This window comes from Vigna angularis, chromosome 9 (assembly GCF_016808095.1).
Source record: "Vigna angularis cultivar LongXiaoDou No.4 chromosome 9, ASM1680809v1, whole genome shotgun sequence".
NCBI lineage: Eukaryota > Viridiplantae > Streptophyta > Magnoliopsida > Fabales > Fabaceae > Vigna > Vigna angularis.
The window spans coordinates 21,598,347-21,619,190 of record NC_068978.1 but is presented as its reverse complement, the minus strand read 5'-3'; the positions used below and the strand labels follow the sequence as shown (position 1 = coordinate 21,619,190).

General features: G+C 36.7%; 1 protein-coding gene across 3 annotated transcripts in view; it reads right to left on the bottom strand.

Moving 5' to 3' along the window:
* Window positions 1-17,103, bottom strand: part of LOC108347365 (uncharacterized) — a 37,714-nt gene extending 20,611 nt beyond the window's left edge. For all 3 annotated transcript variants that reach the window (XR_001833874.2, XR_001833875.2, XM_017586551.2), the window contains exons 1-8: window positions 16,703-17,103; window positions 16,164-16,323; window positions 15,250-15,342; window positions 15,060-15,165; window positions 14,788-14,956; window positions 14,126-14,300; window positions 10,828-10,956; window positions 61-615 (exon numbers count right to left, since the gene is read on the bottom strand). Coding sequence is in view for 1 of the 3 variants with exons in the window: in XM_017586551.2 (XP_017442040.1) it covers window positions 61-615; window positions 10,828-10,956; window positions 14,126-14,300; window positions 14,788-14,956; window positions 15,060-15,165; window positions 15,250-15,342; window positions 16,164-16,323; window positions 16,703-16,947 (1,632 nt within the window). In the remaining 2 variants the exon portion in view is untranslated. The remainder of the gene's footprint in view (window positions 1-60; window positions 616-10,827; window positions 10,957-14,125; window positions 14,301-14,787; window positions 14,957-15,059; window positions 15,166-15,249; window positions 15,343-16,163; window positions 16,324-16,702) is intronic.
* Window positions 17,104-20,844: the final 3,741 nt, after the last annotated feature.

The window sequence follows — 20,844 nt, the reverse complement described above, 5'->3', positions numbered from 1 at the left end:
AAAATGTAAAAATAAAAGTTAGGCCTAAAAGGTTGACAGATGTTTAATTAATTATTATACCTCAACCTCATTTGAAACTGATTGTTGTGCCTCAAGAAGGGAAGCTATTGGTGGAAAAGTACTAGAAAGTGACATAACAGCAGCTACAAATGATGGTGGATATTTAGCCTTGTCATCAGAACCAATCATACTAATGTCTTGCAGCCGTTCATTTCCTTCAGTATTAGGGAAATTTGGAGGTAAGTTTTGCATATTTGCCATCACCACCTCAGCTAGCAAGTCAGCAGAAATACTTGAGATGAGAATCTCAAGATGCCCAACAGCTTTTTCACCTTGAGCAATCAAAGCACCAAATGTGGCAACAAGCTGCCTTACGGGCCCATTGTCCGTATCTCCGTTTGAAGATGCCGGTACATTTGAAGGAGTCTCATCCTGATAGTTGGAAGTGGTACGTTCATCCAACTCTTTGCTAGGTTCTTCCAAAGCATCAATTGTTGCCCTGACACGTTTTCCAGGAACATCTTCAGCTAAATCACCTTCAATTTGTGATCCAGATCGTTTTCTTGCCAAATTACTGTGTACTGAATCATCAGAATTTATTGCAGGTTCCTCTTCCTGAAATAAAAAATGGTAAGGAATAACATGATGTCCTGCCAGAATAGAAAGGAAATATTTCTTTATTTCACACTTAAAGTATTAGGTCAGCTGACCTATATTTATATATGTGTTCTGAGATAAAAACAGAAATTAAAATATAAAACTGAACAATCCTAGAGAGAATAAATCCCTATAATTATGGAATTTAATTCTTGTTACAATCTCCTAATATTAAATTCAGAATCAAATCTAACCACACAAACAGAATAAAAGAAAAATATAAATTTCACTAAATAAACCCTAAATTCACAGCGTGCTTCTTGACAAGAATAAACCCCATCAAGCGGGTGAATAATTTTTTTTTATTCCCAGTTTGGATACTATTAAGAAGTGGACTTTAAACCTAATTCAACCCCAAAAAATCGGCTTGTAAGGTGAGATTTGCACTCACTTATATATTATAAATTGATCTTAACTCCAGTCAATGTAGGACTTCAAACACACCTCCTCACGCCAAGGTATATACATCTCGAGTGTCAGACTAGATATTAATAGATGGTCCGATAGTGGCCCGATAGCGGGTGGAACAATAATATTTGTTGGGCATGTTGTTCCACCTTCTATCGGACCACTCATTAATGTCTAGTCTCACGCTCGTGATGATGTTTATACCTCGGCGTGAGGGGGAGGGTCTTGGCAACAACAATGAACGTTGTTTTTAAAATGGAGAGTGGCAACAATGAAGGCTGCCGGCTAGGGTTTTAGTGCGCAGTCAGAGGCGGCTCCCAGATGTTGAGAGCTCTCATACCATGTTAAGAAGTGGACTTTAAGCCCAAGGTTAGTGGCTAAGGGATTCACTCAAACCTCTGGAGTGGATTACATAGAAACTTTTGCTCCAGTGGCAAAAATGAATACAGTTAGGGTGATATTATCCCTAGGAGCTAATTATGGTTGGAACTTGCAACAATTTGACATTAAAAATGCCTTCCTTCATGGAGAAATTAAAGAGGAGATTTATATGGAATTGCCCCCTAGATATGAGGGAAAAACAGCTGCCAACACTGTTTGCAAGCTAAAAAAGGCATTGTATGGTTTGAAACAATCACCACAACTGTGGTTTGGAAGGTTTACTAAAGTTATGATAGGTCTGGGCTTTTAACAAAGTTAAGGAGACCACACTTTGTTCATTAAACACTCTAAATCAGGGAGAGTTACAATGCTTCGGTTTATGTAGATGATATTATAGTAACAGGTGATGATGAGGAGGAGCAACAGTTGTTAGGCCAACATCTAGCTAGGGAATTTGAAATTAAGACCTTGGGAAAATTGAAGTATTTCTTAGGGATTGAAGTGGCCCATTCTAAAAAGGGAAATTTATATCTCAGCAAAAATACATCACAGATTTGTTGAAAGAAACTGGAAAGATAGCATGCAAGCCTGCGAGTACACCAATTGATCCAAACATGAAATTGGGGAAGGTATTGCAGTTGACAAGGAAATGTATCAGAGGTTAGTTGGTAGACTGATTTATTTATCTCACACTAGGCCTGATGTTGCATTTGTTGTACCAACCTTGTTAGCCAATTCATGCACAAACCTAAGGAGGTTCACTTACAAGTTGTACTAAGAATTGCGCAATATTTGAAGGGAACCCCAGGCAGGGGAATTTTGTTTGAACGAAATGGGAATGTAAGTGTGGAAGCATATACAGATGCATACAATGCAGGCTCAATTGTGGACAGGAGGTCAACTACGAGGTATTGCACTTTCCTTGGTGGAAATCTTGTGACTTGGAAGAGTAAAAAACAAAATGTGGTAGCCAGATCCAATGCTGAAGCAGAATTCAGGGCAATGGCACAAGGGATATGCGAACTACTATGGTTAAAGATCATCTTGGAAGACTTAAGAATAAAGTCAGGTAAATCAATGATACTTTATTGTGATAACAAATCTGCTATTAGCATAGCTCATAATCCAATGCAGCATGATAGAACCAAACATATTGAAATCGACAAGCATTTTATCAAAGAAAAATTAGATAGTGGTCTAATATGTACTCCATATGTCTCTTCACAAGACAACCTTGCAGATATTCTAACAAAGGGGTTGAACAGTAACAACTTCGAAAGTATTGTTTCCAAGCTGGGAATGGAAAATACCTATTTACCAGCTTGAGGCGGAGTGTTAGAATCTTTTTAGCTGTATTATTTCTATTAAAGTCTTTGCTTTTATTAATTATATTTCTTCCTTATTTAGGAGATTATAATTATAAGATATGATTAGGATATCCCTGAAATGTAGGGATTATTTCTTTAGGAGCTATTGTTATACTTCCTAAAATAGCTTTCTAGTATTGTATATATGGATTTGTAATCTAAGGATAATAATATATACGTTTTACCCTAAATTATGAGAGGCTCTAACCTGACTTTGATATCATGTTAAGAAGTGGATTTTAAGCTTAACTCAACCCCACAAAATCGGCTTGTAAGGTAAGGTTTGCACCTACTTATATATTATAAATTAGCCTTATCTATAGTCAATGTGGTTAGATTGACTATGGTTGACTATGAACCTAGTTGACATGTTTACTTGTTTACTTTGTTTGTTTTGTAGGACTTTTTCAAAGGCTTCAGGTCAGCTCGGTAGCTCGCAAACTAGCAGCATGATAGACTAGCATGCCCGACAGTCCGACAGACTAGCATGCCCGATTGGCTGGCAGATTAGCATGCTCAACAATCTAGCAAACTAGCATGCTTACCAGCCTAGTAGACTAGAATCAGGTCCACCCTGCAAACCCACAGACTAGCAGAACAGCTTGACAACCCAGTAGTCTAGCCGTCTAATAGACTACCACATAGCAACCTGGAAGCATAGCAAGTCAGCCCAGCAGCATAGAAGCTTCGCAAGTTAGGTTGAGCCCAATCAGGAGAGGACGAACACTTTTGGAGTGGTTTAAGGAATTCTACATGGCACAGTAAAGGTGGGTTGGGCTGCATATGATAGGGGATTAAAAGTATATGTAAGAAGGAATAAAAATGGCGGGAAGTAAAGAAGTCAGTTAGCAGTTGGTTAGAAGTATATGAGAGTATAAATAAAGAGTTTGTTGAGAAGGGCGGAGGAGGAATAGTTTTGTATTGTTTAGTGTGAGAGGGGGGAAGATTAGGCTTCCTTGATAGCTGTGGGAACAATTGTATTCTTTCATTCACTAAATACAATCAGAGGTTATTCACTGTGTTGAGTTTGTCTGGTGTGTGTTTCTACTCATTTTCTTGACTTCTTGACTTCTTGATTAAAGAAGTCTATCAGCATATGAGGTGGAGGAGAGAGGAAAGCATAAAGCAACTATACCATCATGGTACATGAGCCTTTGGCCGCCACCACATACTTAGACAGAATCAACATCTCCTCCTCATGTAATGGTACTGGAGAATGGCGCTCTTTTCCTTGAATACACCAAATTTTTCCCAATTTTGCTACCATAATCAGTCTCGGTCTCAGGTTGGGTTTGTTAGGAAACCACAGAGCCAGTAATGAAATAAGAGGACAAGATGATATAAGAAAGGATCATAGATCCTGTTTCATTGAAATAACAGCCAAAAAAACAGAAGGAATACCCTACTGTCCAGAGCTAGGCTCCTTAAGAGACCAAACGGTACTCTCCACTCTATATTTCATTCAACAACCGACCCCCTCCTCACACACACTGCCCTGACAATATAAAGGTAATAACGAAAAAGTAAATCTTCCTAGGATCCTCCAATTCTCTCTCTCTAACTAATTTTGTCCACCTCAGCCCCTTTATTTTGTTTTCTCCTGCTATAAACTTGTCCCCATTTCTTTTGCTCTTTTGTTTCTTTGCCAAGTATATTGTTTGGCCCAACCGATATTTGGGCTGTATCAATACCGCCCTCTTGAAAGATAGTCTTGTCCTCAAGACTAAAAGTTGGAAATTGGACCTTCATTGACATCTCATCCTCCCATGTTGCTTCTTCTGCTGTTTTTCCTAGCCAATGCACCAGCCATTGGTTAACCCTTTCTCCCCCCCTGCCCTGACATGGAGCAGTTGTTATCAATCTCTTCAACTCATCAAAAGCTTTGTGGGCATTCTCATTCCAACTAAAGTTATCTTTCTTCGTCAATTCAGTTAAGGGGCGCGCCACATTTCCATAATTCTTCACAAATTTCCTATAATAACCTGTGAGGCCTAAGAAGCCCCTCACCCCTTTTACATTTTTCGGCACAGGCCAGTCAACCACACTTCTTACCTTCTCAGGATCTACAAAAGCTCCTTTCTCTGATATCACATGTCCCAGGTAGTTAACACTACTTCTCCCAAAACTACATTTCTCTTTATTTGCAAATAGCACATTCTCCCTTAACAGCTGTAATACCTTAGTGAGATTTGTTAGATGCTCTTCCCAATCCTTTCCATATATCAATATGTCGTCGAAAAATACCAGTACTCCCTTTCTCAACATCTTCTTAAAAACTTCATTCATTAAAGCTTGAAATGTTGAAGGTGCGTTCATGAGTCCGAAGGGCATTACCAAGTACTCGTAATGTCCCTCATGGGTTCGGAAAGCCGTCTTCTCTATGTCTTGTTCCCTCATCCTGACTTGATGATACCCGGAAGTGAGATCTAATTTTGAAAAATACTTAGCTCCATGCAACTCGTCCAAGAGCTCTTCAATTATTGGGATTGGGAATTTGTCAGGTATCGTCACCTTGTTCAAAGCTCTATAGTCTACACACATTCGCCAACGCTTGTTTTTCTTTTTCACCAGGATTACCGGGCTCGAGAACGCACTTTGACTATGCCGAACATGCCCCACTCCCAGCAAGGAACGAACCTGATTCTCTATCTCGTTTTTTTGGTGAAATGGATACCGGTAAGGTCTCACGTTAACTGGTGCACTTCCGGGGAACAAGTTGATGCAATGCTCCTTTTGGCGTTTTGGAGGTAGACCTTCTAGGTCCTTGAACACATCTTCATATTGACCCATCGTCTGTTTTAATTTTTCCAGTATAGTTTGATTAGTTACTTCTTCCTTCTTAGCCTCCCCTTCGATTTCAAACTTGCAAAGACTAGCACTCAAGGATTCACCTTGCTCTGTCCCTCGCAGCACTTTAATTCCTTGGGCCGAATGAAGTTTCATGATTTGCTTCTTCCAATCTACCCACATCTCTCCCAACGACTCCAACCATGCCATGCCGAGGATAAGATCAATATCCTCGAGTTCGAACAAAAACGCATCCACTACGAACTCCCCTGTCTCAAGAACAATCTTCACCCCCCGACAAACCCCAGCTGTTTCTGTTTGATGCCCATCTCCCATCAATATACGCATTCTCCGCGTATTTTGCCACTCCCATTCCATTGCTTTCACTAACCTTCTCGAAATGAAGTTGTGAGACGCTCCGGAATCTATCAAGATGAGAAGTGGTACTCCTTTGATCATCCCTTTTAGTTTCATCGTTCTGGGCGCATCTCGAGTCTCTTTCTCCAGCACGAAGAGACTGATGGCACTACAAACTCCATCGACTTCCTCCGTTTCGCCCTCGTCGTCATTTTTTTGGGTTCCTTCTTCATCTTCAAATTCAATCTGAATCTCATTCTCAGCTACTATGGCCCTTAATTGTTTAATTGGGCATTGATGATTTGGCCCATACGGCCCACCACACTTGAAACACAGCCCTTTCTTTTTCCTATCCACCAAATCCTGATAAGATAAGTGACGCACGCCCTTCTCACGTGCTCCCCCTGATCCCTTATCATTTGCACCACTCTTCCAGTTTGGGCCTGACCCATTACTCCAACCATTAGATCCATACCCTTTTTGACCCACTCGCCCTATTATGTTGGATCCAGTTTTGTGACCCGAATTTTCACCTCCTACTGCCTGTGCTTCGTTCCGCCTATGCCACCCTCTGCTTCGTCCCGACACCTCCAGGTCAACAGCACGAGCAACGTTCATCAAACGTCCCCTGGTTAGAGGGTTTGCTGTATGTAAGCTTCGCACCTTAGCTCGGACCTCCTCCCTGAGTCCATGGGTAAAATATGAAAAATATTGTTCATCGTGGAGCTTAGGAATTTGGGCGATCAAGCGTTCAAATCGTCCAATATATTCATCCATGTTCCCTGTTTGATTCAGCGTCGTCAATTGATCATATACACTCCCTTCCCCCATTCCTCCATAACGTTCCAGCAACTCCCTTTTCAAATTATCCCATGACAGCACCTCATAATCGTTTAACAACGAGTTGAAAAAATGGATTGTCCCTCCTTCCATGCACAAATGAGCCAGATGTACTTTTACCATCTCGCTGGTCTCCTGTACCTTGAAGTAAATCTCCGCTCTCGAAATCCACCCCGCAGGGTCATCGCCCGTGAATGCTGGTAACTCAATCCTTTTTACTGATTGTTGAAACTCCGCCAAAGCATCCCCTTCTAGGGCTGTCAGACTCGCTCCACCCTTGGTCTCTTCCTTAGTCTCTGTTTTTTTGTTTCCCACAGAACCTTCACCCTCTTCATATGTTCTCTTTTCAAAACTCCTCGTCATCAACTCCATCATTTTTGTTTGATTTTCTGCAGCTTCTTTTCTCATCTCTTCTAGTGCTGAATGATTTTGAGTTGCTTGCAGACGCAACTCTTCCATAATGGCTTTCATTCGATTAACTTCTTCTTCTACATACCCTACCCTCTCCTCCATTTTTCCTGAAACCACTGGTTCTCCTTGTTTTCTGCTATATGCTCGAGTGTTAACCATTCACCCTCTAATGAAGTAATCCGGCAGGTCGGACCAGAAATGTTAGGAAACCACAGAGCCAGTAATGAAATAAGAGGACAAGATGATATAAGAAAGGATCATAGATCCTGTTTCATTGAAATAACAGCCAAAAAAACAGAAGGAATACCCTACTGTCCAGAGCTAGGCTCCTTAAGAGACCAAACGGTACTCTCCACTCTATATTTCATTCAACAACCGACCCCCTCCTCACACACACTGCCCTGACAATATAAAGGTAATAACGAAAAAGTAAATATTCCTAGGATCCTCCAATTCTCTCTCTCTAACTAATTTTGTCCACCTCAGCCCCTTTATTTTGTTTTCTCCTGCTATAAACTTGTCCCCATTTCTTTTGCTCTTTTGTTTCTTTGCCAAGTATATTGTTTGGCCCAACCGATATTTGGGCTGTATCAGGGTTCCACTCTCAGGTTTGATCTCAGGTCGGGTTTCAGTAGCAGTAGTTGAATTAATTTCAGGTCTCGCCTCTGTTTCCAGTTCTATTGCTGGTAGTAGGATTAATTTTAGGTCTTGGTAATATTAGAAGTTCATCTTCTTTTCTTATATTCTCTCCCTGAAGATGAAATTCCTTAAAATAGCTTTCCTGTTCATTAAAAGTAACATCTCTAGATTCGTAAAATTTTCTAGATAAAGGGTGGTAACATCTATATCCCTTTTGAGTGGTTGAGTAACCTAAGAATGCACACTTGACAGCTCTAGGATCAAGTTTACCACTTTCATTACTGTGAACATGGACAAAGGCCACACCCAAATACTCTAGATTGAAGTTTTGAGTACTCTATCTGAGGATAGAATGAGGACACGATTAATTAGATATGTGGCAGTGAGAATGGCTTCTCCCCAAAAAAATTTCAGGACATGATTTTGAAAAAGAAGGGCTCTAGTTTGATTTAGAAGGTGCCCATTTTCCACTCAGCCACCCCATTCTGTTGGGGTGTGTTTACACAAGAAGACTCATGGATAATCCCTTCTTTTTGACAAAAAGAGTTTAGAGTCAAGTTAAAATAGTCCTTAGCGTTATCAGATCTGATTTTCTTAATGGTGAAACCAAATTGATTTTTTATCAGAGACAAAATTCATGCACATGGAACTGACTTCAGATTTTTGTTTTAATAGAAAAGGACAGATGCTGAGATAAAAGGAAAAAACTAAGTGCAGCGATGAAGGCTGCGTGAAGATGATGATGATCGTAGCCACAACGCAAATAGGGATAACAGACTAAGTGCAGCAATGAAGGCTGCGTGAAGATGATGATGATCTTAGCAACAAGGCAAATAGGGATAACGGACTAAGTGCAGCAATGAAGGCTGTTGTGAAGATGATGATGATCGTAGCAACAATGCAAATAGGGATAACGGACTAAGTGCGGCAATGAAGGCTGACAGTCTTTTTAGGGTTTGCACAGCTATGAAGGCTTTAGAAATTTAGGTTATGTCAGAGGGTCAGGAGTTCTCATACCATCTTAAATTTAGAAGGTAAGAATTTCTTTATTTCTCACTCACAATTATTAGGTCAGCAGACCTTATTTATACATGTGTTCTGTGATAAAAACAGAAATTAAAAAATAAAACAGTAAACAAGCCTAGAGAGAATAAATTCCTATAATTATGGGATTTTATTTTTGTTACAATCTCCTAATGTTAAATTCAGAATCAGATCTAACCAAACAAACAGATTAAAAGATAAATATAAATTCCCCTCAATAAAGCCTAAATTCACCGTGCTTCTTGACAAAAAAAAAATTATCTGCAATATTCCATGTAACTAACCACAACCATTTCTCTTATTGCAACCACAATGCCAACTGTTTGGAATTTTAACATTTGCTCCTATTTCAAAACATTTCCCATTTATGGTAAAAATAATGATTAAATTAAGGCGGCAATAAAATAGGTTCAACTTATGGAATATAACAGCATTGAATTTAATTACATACTAACAGAAATATAAAAACTGAGAATAGAAAGGACATAACCCCAACGCAAGCTCAAGTAAGGAAGATTCGCCAAGTCATTATAATAAGTACTTCAGCCATATTCCCAGCCAAAATGGAATCCAGGAACATCTCTCATGCATATAAATGGACATTTGCGAGTGAATATGCAAGACTAGACATTTGCAGTGGGGGCCCCAACTAGGATAGACTCTAATATCACATTAGAATTCAAAATGTACTAACTGTAAATCAATCTAAAGGGTATCTAAAGAGAAAACAAAACTGTCCAATGTCATTATAAGTGTTAAGAAGTGGATTTTAAGCCTAACTCAATCCCTACAAAATCAGCTTGTAAGATGAGGTTTGTACCTATTTGTATAATTGACCTTATCATTAGTTGATGTGGGACTTCCAACCCACCCTCTCATGCCGAGGTGTATACATCTCGAGCGTGGAACTAGATATTAATGGATGGTCTGATAACGGGTAAAACATGTCCAACAAACATCACTAGGATACTAATTTGGCTCTGATACCATGTTAAAAAGTGGGTTTTAAGTCTAACTCTACCCCAAAAAACTGGCTTGTAAGATGAAGTTTGTACCCATTTATATACTATAAATTGACCTTATCACTAGTCTATGTGGGACTTCCAACAATAAGTATATACATAAGTCCAAACTTAACCTTACAAGTCAATTTTGTAAGATCTGTTAAGATATTTATCCTATTTTATCATCATTATATTGTGTCAAGGGTTACCCTATTTATCAAGATTATATTATGTCTACGATTACCCTATTTATCATAATTATATTGTGTCTAGAGTTATCCTATTTATCATGTACTCTTGTATCAATTTATTCTTATAAATAGAAGATTATGAGAGCGATCAATTAAGCCCTCTAAAATTATTTTACAGTTTAATTCTCAAGTGTATTAGGCTTAAAATCCCTTTTCTAAGACTTTCAATACTAGACACAATAACCTCTGTAAATGCATTGGAAAAAACAAAAAATAGCCTCCAATCCCAAATCACAAGAATTTTACGGAAGTGCCATTGGACAGGAAAATTTGTCACCAAACATCCGGTGTGAAGGAGGACAATTTTATTATATATGAAGTTCACACTCCATTAATTTCTTTCTTTTCATTTCAATTATTTGAAGATTACAGAAGACCAATAAAGTAGGAAATAAATAATTAATGTCATCTTACTTTTCTAAAGCAGCAAAAAATGATGGAACAAAACCCATTCTCTAAAACTAAAATTTCTAAAGAGTACCATCTATGTCTTCTGTAAACAAAAAAGGAAATTGAAACTATCAATTCAATTATCTATCTATAGATACGGATACAGCTAATATTCGATCCAGCCTATACATAACCTCCATACTTACATGTTCAGAGATCAAATATTTAATAAACAGAAGAATAATTAGTAATAATAAAAAAATAAACTTATCAGGAAGTGGTTGTGCTTACCTTGATTACAGGTTGATCATCCTTCTCTCTCTCAATGCTTCCATTGCTAGATGAGATTGGGTGGAACACCCGATCTGCCTTTCCTTCTGACTGTATTTCCTTCAAGGCCCCTGCCAAACGATCTCTCCACTACCAAAATACAATAATCAGTTTTCCACAATAACACCATATCGACCAAATGTCTCAAATATATGCACCAATGTAATCAATTGCAGAAAATGGCCAAAAGCCAACAACATTCAGCAATAGCATCATGTGCACATAGAGAAAACCACATCATGCATACATACACCCATCTCTTTGATTTTCCTATATATAAATGCATAACCATATGTGATCTACTAGGGATTCAGCCAATGCTTCTCTCGCTCTTATTTTAACAGTTCAAATATAATATATATATATATATATATATATATATATATATATATATATATATATATATATATATATTGTTAGAATAAATAGTCTTAAATATGATTTATTTTACTTTGTGCTAGACCTAGTACCTAGGAGCATGCTTTAGATATAGTTCCTAGGAGCATGCTTTAGACATAGTTCCTAGGAGCATCTTCTAGAATTCTCTTCTTTTCTCTCATCTATTGTATCTAATGTATCTCAAACTACTATAAATATGAAAACCTAAGAGGAGAGAACTCATTCTCTCAAATTCACTCTAAATCTTCTTCACTTTAATCTCAAGTTATATATATATATATATATATATATATATATATATATATATATATATATATAATATACACACACACACACACACATATATATATATACATATATTATTTATGTATTATAAAAAAAATTAGTTGTGTGCACATTAAGCTAAAATACATATAAATTGGCATATTACCAACTAAAGTTCAATTGCCTCAAGACTCGAGATGACAAGGTGATGCAGGTTAATGCCAAAATCAGGTTAGTGCCGACTGTTTAATACCATATGCACAAATTACTCATTTAAGGAAAATGTCAATTAGTGCTCTCAGTGACAGAATATGGTTGGAAGGTAAATGTAAACACATCACTGTGACAAACAGTTCATCATTGTGGGCATCCCTTTGCAAATTACCTGTGGCAGCTGGTAAAAAGTCCACCACACAACTACAGCAATAATGCTACACCAACCACCATTAACAACAATGAATATAAAAATATTCAAAGAAGCTATTTGATATTTTCAGCTCATGAACATTACTAAAAAACAAGTGATTATTTCTCTAAAATAAGCTAGACCAAACAATTCAATGTAAAATTAGTTGATACACCAAACGACAGATCACTCACTACAGACTTTGTTGTTCTCAGCTAAACCAAACACACAAAACAACAACGTTATCAATCATAGTATTCCTAATGTTGAATTGTAGGAAACTAAGAGACATTGAACTAAAACTATGTTTTTGAGACAACACAGATGCTTTATTTATATTAAGGAAAGGGAACCAATACAACAAAAAGAAGAGATTGGTACCCTCAAATAATAAAGATATGATAAGGGAAAATAAAAACAATCTTAATAGAGCATATATATATATATAGGTTTAATTAGTAATTTGGTCGTTATATTTAAGCTTATGATTCACGTTGGTCCTTATATACTTTTTTACTCAATTGAGTTCTAATATTTGTTAAATAGAATAAATTTGGTCCCTTCTGTCAAACTGGTGTTAATGCCGTTGGGGAGTATCAAGTGTCAAAATTTGGGTCATCTTTTAACTTGAAACCCTTCTAGTTCTTTTCTTTTTTTTTCCCTTACGTGTGACACTTTCAAAAAACATTAACGTCAATTTAACATATGTGCCTCATTGACTCTATTTAACAAATATTGGAACTCAATTGAGTAAAAAAAATATAAGGATCAAGGAGAATCATAGGCATAAATATAAGAACCAAATTACTAATTAAGGTGCATATATATATATATATATATATATATATATATATATATATATATATATATATATATATATATATATATATATATATATATATATATATATATATATATGAGTGTGTGTGTGTGTGTGTGTAAAAAATCTAGATATTCTTTGATTATAATAAATTTGCCCCTTATTTCTATAATTATAATCCTAAAGCCAGCATATAAGTCATATGTCCTCAGTTTGCCGCAAATATGATTAATCTTTGGTCCTCTTAGCTTGGTGAATATGTTAGTCAACTCTTCACTACATTTGACAATTCTAATTATGATGTATTTTAATCCGAACCCTCTTCTATTTTCTTGTTTCATTATTCCTTCAGTTCTCAATTGAATCCCTCAACCAACTTTCTTGCCTGCATTTAGCAATGATTCTCATATCCTTAACAAATATAGGAATAGTCTCTTGTCCAAAAATGTAGAAGCAATCATTTATAATTCTAGTTGGAAGGGTGGATGATAAGAACCAGCAATGAAATCAACGCAAGGAAAAAGAAACACTAGTTATATTCTGAAAAGGTGGGAGAATTTGCTATGGATGTTGATTGGTTGCTAGAAGAGTTTCCTTTTTTGGAAAATAAAAAATAATAAAGTAATCCAAGAGAGAAAATAGATTGACCCACCAAACAAACTCCATGGAGCAACCGCCATAATGGTAGGGTCACACGAAGGAGACATCCAGGGAGTAGGTTGGTCAACCATTAGGCATCATTGTATGCAATAGTTGGAGTTGTAGAGCAAGAGAGACGACATGTGTGAAGGTACATAGATGGGTCGTTCGTGTCGGCATGTGAAGTTGGATAGACTAGTTAAATAGTATCCCAACCCTATGTTCACCAAAGCAAATGGATGACTCTAGAAAACTTCCCAAAGACAACACTGAAACTGTGCACATTAACCTAAAAGAAAGGTTCACCAAAAAAATAACTCAGAGACAATGGATCTACCTGGACAACACGCTTTTGAAACAGACCTGGATAACATGTTGAATTATAGGAAAGAGAGAGACATTGATCTAAACCATGTGTTTTTGAGACAACACGGATGCTTTCTTTATATTGACAAAAGAAAATCAACACAATAAATAGAAATATTTTATATCCTTTATTAATAAAGATATTATACAGAAATAAGTGAAAACATTAAAAATTTATATATAATCTAGATATTCCTTATTATAAAGGATTTGTACCTTATAGGAATATAAAAGTATAACTTGTAACATGGTACCTAGAAATTTATAAACATTGACATGAACCCAAAGCAAATTAAATAATAAAACTAAAATTTACACAACAAGTAAACAATATATGTTAAACACATTTTATCCAATAGAATTACCGGAGCAGCACTTGGATGTGTACATTTCGAGCATGTTAGAAAGGCATTCTTCAAAGCAAGATGCGCAGCTGATACACAGAACCCATTAACAACAGAGCTGGAAGGTTGCAAACTAAGCAAAACTGGCAAGATGCGACCATAGAATGCAGGCCTTTCATTTGCAATAGCTGAAAGACTGTTATAGACCAATAACGAAGTCAATATTAAGAAAGCACCAATCAGATCAATGAATTTACAGAGTTAAAGGTTAGTAGTAATTGTAGGTGATAAAAATAATTAATTTGCCATCTCAGAAAATCCTTAGATTTTCAAAATATGGATCAGTTCTCTTCCAAACAAAACCATTGAGATAAGATGATTATATATTAGATTAAAAGAAGTCCTCTCTCTTTATCAATAAATGCATGCACATGTGCAGGTGTGACTGAGTAAGAGAAGCGATCCAATATTGACTATCTGATCATCGTGGATGTGTAATCAGGAAGTTCTAAGCAAGTAGAACTTTCTCTATTCATGTGTGTGAGAGGGAGTATGCGAGCAAATACTGACCATCTGATTGTCATAATGCATGTTTCATCGAGAATAAAATATAAAGTCATGATACTTTTTAAGCAGTCACATTGGACAGAAAATCAAAGGATGTAAAGAAAAATATCAAATACCTTTTAATCAGCACAATGATAACTGAGTTACTAAGGGACTTCACATTTGAAAATCTGAGTTGATCAAGCAAGAGACCCACACTACGGCTTGCTTCAATTTTCAAATCTCCAATATTGAGTACTGGATGACCCCGCCTCAGCCATGATATATTAAATTCCACAGGCTTTCCTACAAAAAAGTGAGAAGTCATAAAAGCACATAATTTAAGAATTAGAAAAGCAAAAGGTTTGGCAGTACCATTTTTTTCTCAACCAAACTCAAAATGTAATACCTTGATGAGAAGTAGGCTCAGAGGAACCACTAGGATCAGGAGTGTAAAGATGAACAACTGCTTCAACAAATTTCAGTGCCAGCAGCTTAGCACCACCACTTCCATACTTTCAAACATGTTACGAAGGACAACCATCAGACCATAAACCAAAACAGGAAACTTCAGACTTTCAATGAGAGCAATTACTTACTTGAAAAGCTAGTGAGTATGCTTTTTCTTTGAATTTAAGCATCCATTCCCATGCAGATTCAAGTGCACCATCTAAATCACTAGAGTAAAGACCCTAACACAAAATAAAACCAGAATGGGAATGCTCATATCATCAAATGAATACAATGTGAACATTAACATATGAAAGATAACTACTGTCAGATATTAAGTTTTTTAACGTATAACTACTAAACATTTGCCAGCATTTTCTTATTCGTCTTCTGATTTCTGTTTTGGTAGAGGCCATGAAGTTATGAATAATATACTTGCTTCATAACTTTATACAAGATGTTCTAGACTAGTAGTTATAATGCTTTCATTGATAGAAGCAAAAGGCATAAAAACTTTGAAGCACAGAACCAGAATTGGACGGTTGGCAGTCCCTGTGGACATATCATAAACCCAAGAAAAATTATATGGGTTTTAACTAATAATGTCACCTTCCCTCACTTTCCCTCTTATTGAAACAAATAAACATCAAATTCACTAACCAAGATTTCTGTCACTTTACAAAAATTAAAACTGCAGTTGCAGTCTCATTGCCAACCTTGACACTGGGAAATTACAGGAAAACATGGCCACAGTTGTGACCAATATCTCAATTGTGGACCTTTTAAAACCATGATTCCCTTCCAGAAGGTATAACATTACCTTTTAAAGAAATCAATGTAACATCTATGCCAACATGTTGAAAAGAAAAATAAAACTAAATACTCAATCCTATTCAGTTGCACAAATTTCGAAACAAATTCACACAACCCAAATCCACAACAACGAGCAATCACACCAACACACAGCCAAAAACAACAATAAGTGAACCACCACTAACCACACTCATTACCAATTTCTTTGCAAAATTGTAAATTCATTCCCCTCTCAAAACAAAGCTCGCACCTGAACCACAATTTTCTCAAGTGTGCCACGAAACAACTCAATTCCACACAGAAGAGCTTGCCGAACTACTGCCGGTGTGTCGTCATTCAGAACCTCAATTAGCACAGGCACAATGTCAGACAAGAACTCGGTGTTCTTCAATCCAATCTCACCAAGCATCCTGAAACCAGAGAGAGAAAAAATAGGTTCACCTCAAAATTCAATTCCAGTAGCCAACGCAAAAAAATAAAAGTTAAAAAGTGTGTTTGGTTTCAAGGTCAAAATAATGAAACTGATTTTGGCTTCTGCAGTCAGACCCAATTTAACAAAACAAGTCTGATTATTGCTATAGATAAAATCAATTTTATCTGGAAACCGACGACAAGTAGCATTTACATGATGTTGAAAAGTTTAGCCAATGCTTTGCAGTAAACTTGGCATTAAGATAAAAGCATCATTTTATCTAAAAACAAATTTTAACCAAAATTGGAAATCAATTTGGCCAAAGCTCATCCAACCACAGACGGAGAACGGAGAAAAGATAAAGGGAAAAGGTGTACTCGGTGACAAATTTGCGAACGGGGCCAAAGGGATCTGAGTGGAAGAAGAAGAGTGAGGGGAGGAACTCAGTGAGGAGGACGGGGTCTTCGGGTGGAAGTTCATGGCGCAGTTGGCGCAGGGATTCGAGCTTGGAGGGGATGTCACTGGCCAACTTGGCAGCGTTCAGGAGACTTGCGAGCTTTTCGCGCGAAGTTGCCGCCATGGACATGGTTTTTCCGACCATGGACATGGTTTTTCCGACCATGGCCCTGAGAAAAGAGGAGAAGAACGAGCAGCAGCCAGAGGCTAGTTTGGGAGAATTTGCATGGAAATCGAAAGCGAGGGGATCACTGTGGTTTGTTTGTTCTAGGGTTTGGTGGAAGAAGAGGGAGAAGGGGTGTTTGAAAATGGTACTGCAAGAAATGGGCAACTTTTTTAATGTTAATTTAATTACTATTAAAGAATTATAATAAGATACCCTCTTAATTCACATATTCACTTTCACAATTACGACAGAAAAGAAAATGTTACTTTTTCTTTTTAATTTAAAAAACATAATGTATGTTATTATTAAATATCACATGTAAATACAATAGAAATTTAAAATATATTTTAGATGATTATTTTTATTTATTATGTAAAAGATATTAAAACCTAAAATTAAATAAAATAATTATACATATTATTGGTTATAGATATTGTAACATCCCATAAATATAGTCATAAACCATACAAATAGAATATTCACATATATTAATATATCAATTTAGTCTTACACTTAAAAGAGAATAAAGTACGCTTTTGGCCGAACGGCCTTACATAAGCTAATACAAATAAAGATGTTCAATCTAAGCATACCTGACCGAACGGTTTACAAAATAGAAATACCGAACGGTCAAATTAATCAAAAAGGGAAGGGGTCGTTCTAACACAGCACTCTAATCTAACTAAACTAAACAGATAGCCCAACGTACTACTGTTCGGCCTTCACTTCAACATCGACGAGATTTTCTTCCTCTAAGATTCCTTCTTCAAGCGTCTCATCAAGCAACGCCTCTCCATCTGCTCACATCCACACGGATGATCATTGCAAGACAAGGACGGACGTACAAGGACGAGACAACACAAGGAAAAACGAAGGGTAAGCTTATTGAATTTAAATCAAGTAATAACATGCATTTCATAGCACATCAAACATATCGAATAATTCACAACATATAATTCAATCAATTCTTTAACTCAATCAATTCCTGATACTAGACTGACTGTCCGGACCGTATGAATTCTGTGTAGCTACGACGTTCGTGCACCCGGTGATATAGTAACTGGAATTTTCATCAGCTACCACCCGAGGTTAGTCCGTTCCGTCCAAGTTACATTTATGGACTAGGACCTCCTGCCGTTCCCACACATGACATACTCCCCTCTACTTGAGGACGAGCACTCACGGAACATCAGGATGAACCGCCAGCTAAGCTTTGTCCACATTCATACTTTACAAATCTCAACTTTCATCCAAGAGTCGTTCCTCCCTGGAACGCTCGTTCAAAATCCACAACCATCATTTCATCTCATATACTGTTCATTCTTTATAATTTTTCACTTTAATATCATTTCCATCTTCCGTTCCAATTACGTAAAATGACGAGCGTCCAACCCTCTTCATAACGAGGACGAACGTTAAAAACGAGACCGAGAAATCCTCGTTTCAGAACAGAATAAAACCGACACATATCAGATGACGAACGTCATTACCACTCGAATCAGTTGAATGAACTGACTCTAGAACGATCCGATCAATACTCAGAATAAGTTAAGTACAAAGGCTCTAGGCCGAATACAAATGGATAGAGACACCACAAGACGAGTAAATAACTATACCGAGAACAATTCAATTATAGAAACTGACGGCCAGTCAATGACCGAACGCGGTAATACGTATTTACTGAAATTTTGGACGAACGCTATTTCCACTCGTTTGGTAATTAAAGACAAGGACGAGCGTTCGGTATAAGACCGAGCGCCGCTCATAACGTCCGCTTTGGGTCGAGACCCATCGTTGATTTGAACTCATAATAGAAAAAGTAACAAGAGTAATATAGGATAGTGAAGATAGAATTCATAATGACTAAGTATCCAGTTATGTTTACAAGTTTCTCAATTCCTTACACAACACTCAGGATATCTACGTTTTGGTCGAACGCTCAAACGTAGCACTTAATGCAAGAGGGCGTTCGTCCTCAACTAGAATTCTTTCCAAATGAAAGAATTTAATTTCACAGAAGTTTGGTAACAACACCGAACGGTCAAGGACCGTTCAATGACGAACGTTCATTATCATAGGAAATTCATATTCAAAGTTTCATTTACATTAAACTCATTTCTCAGCATAAACTTTCATACTTTCAAATACTCATATCATAGTACATTTCATGATTCTCATACCTCAACTCATAATCTTAATCATATACCAACAATCAAATAATACAGATCATACTTCATGTGACACACAAAACATTCATACAGTACAATACAAATATACGAATTAAATTGAATAAGTTTCCCTTACCTGGATCAGTGGTGAACGTCCTAAGAGTATTATTTTGATTCGTCCAACTACAGCTTTCTACCCTCAACGATTTTTCTTAATTCCTCCAACTAAGTCTAACCATAAAAATACAGAAGAATTTAGATTGTACCCCTGCATGCAACCAAATCTTGGTTTTGCATGTAACCCAAAAACGAACGGCTAAGGACGAGAACTTACCAGCTTCAGACTCTGAAACTGTTCGGTCCAGCAAGAAGCTCACGACGCCGGGAGTACTTCTATGGTTTCTGAATGATGAACGAAGAAGAGAAAGGATGAGTTTCAGTAGAGAGAAGGAAGATTTTTCTAGAGAGAAGGAGGAGAAAATGGATATTCAGAGTTTGGGGAGGAAGACGGTGCGTGCAGAAGAGTGTGGCAGGTTTTTTTTTTTTCAGAAATCATTTTTGTTTTCCCCACGTCAAACGGTCGTGCGCTCTTCTGCTGGCACTTGCACTCCACTTAGTGACTTCCGAATGTTCCATTTTGACACTTGGCAATTTGTGCGTCAGAGTTTGAGTGCATTTTTAATGCATCTGAGCAGGGTTTTGGGTGCATTAAATGAGATTAAACAGGGGTTTTGGGTTAAATTTCCGAGGTCTGACAGATATCGTAATGAAATAAATAATTGTATTCCATTATAATTTAATGAATGGTTAAATATAATTACATTAAAATTTTTTTATAGTGTTAAACATGTTTTTAAGTTCACTTTCAAAAGATAAGTCAGTATAAACCATTCAAATGTTAACATGAAACGTAATGTTCTCAAAATGGGTTACCTAACCGACCCGACTCAGTTCAGCCTATCACAGGTTGGTCATTTAGTGAGTGAATCCAATTTGACTTATTTATTAGCAAGTCAGAAAAATTTTAATCTGACCCAACCTACCACGGGTTGGTGGGTTAAATAGGTTGGCTCCCTAACTCACTTAATTATAAGTTTTTTTCAAAAAAAAATTACAAATTTTGTAATTCAAATCTAAATAAATTTCACTTCAAGATGATATTAAACTTCAAAGACAATTCAAAATAAAAAACAATACAATCCAAATGCAATCCAAAAGCAAATACAAAAGGCGAACAAATAAATTTCTAATATTGATCATTTTTGTGTAACTTATCCATTTATAAGATTAGTTTTGAATGGATAAATCCACAATATTTTGCTCTCTTGAAGCATCTTCTTCTTTATCCTCATCTACAATATAATAAAAAAAGTGTTAACTAATAATATTGAAACACGAAGTAATAAATAATTAAATTAATTTCATAGTACTAACATTAATGTTACATGTTATTTCAAAATCATGCAACCAATTTTGAGTTAAAATGAGTGTCTCAACTTTCTCTGGAAAAAATGGAGAAACGATATTGGTTAGCATACAAGAACCAAGACTAAAGGCAGACTCACTAGCAATTGTAGTGATTGGAATACTAAGAACGTCACAAGCCATCTTAGATAAGTTTCGATAACGATCTCGATGATCCTTCTAATAACTCAATACATCCAACTTATCAAAAAACTTTGGATCAAGATTCCATTCATCTAAATAAAGGTCCAATTCAAACCACTAG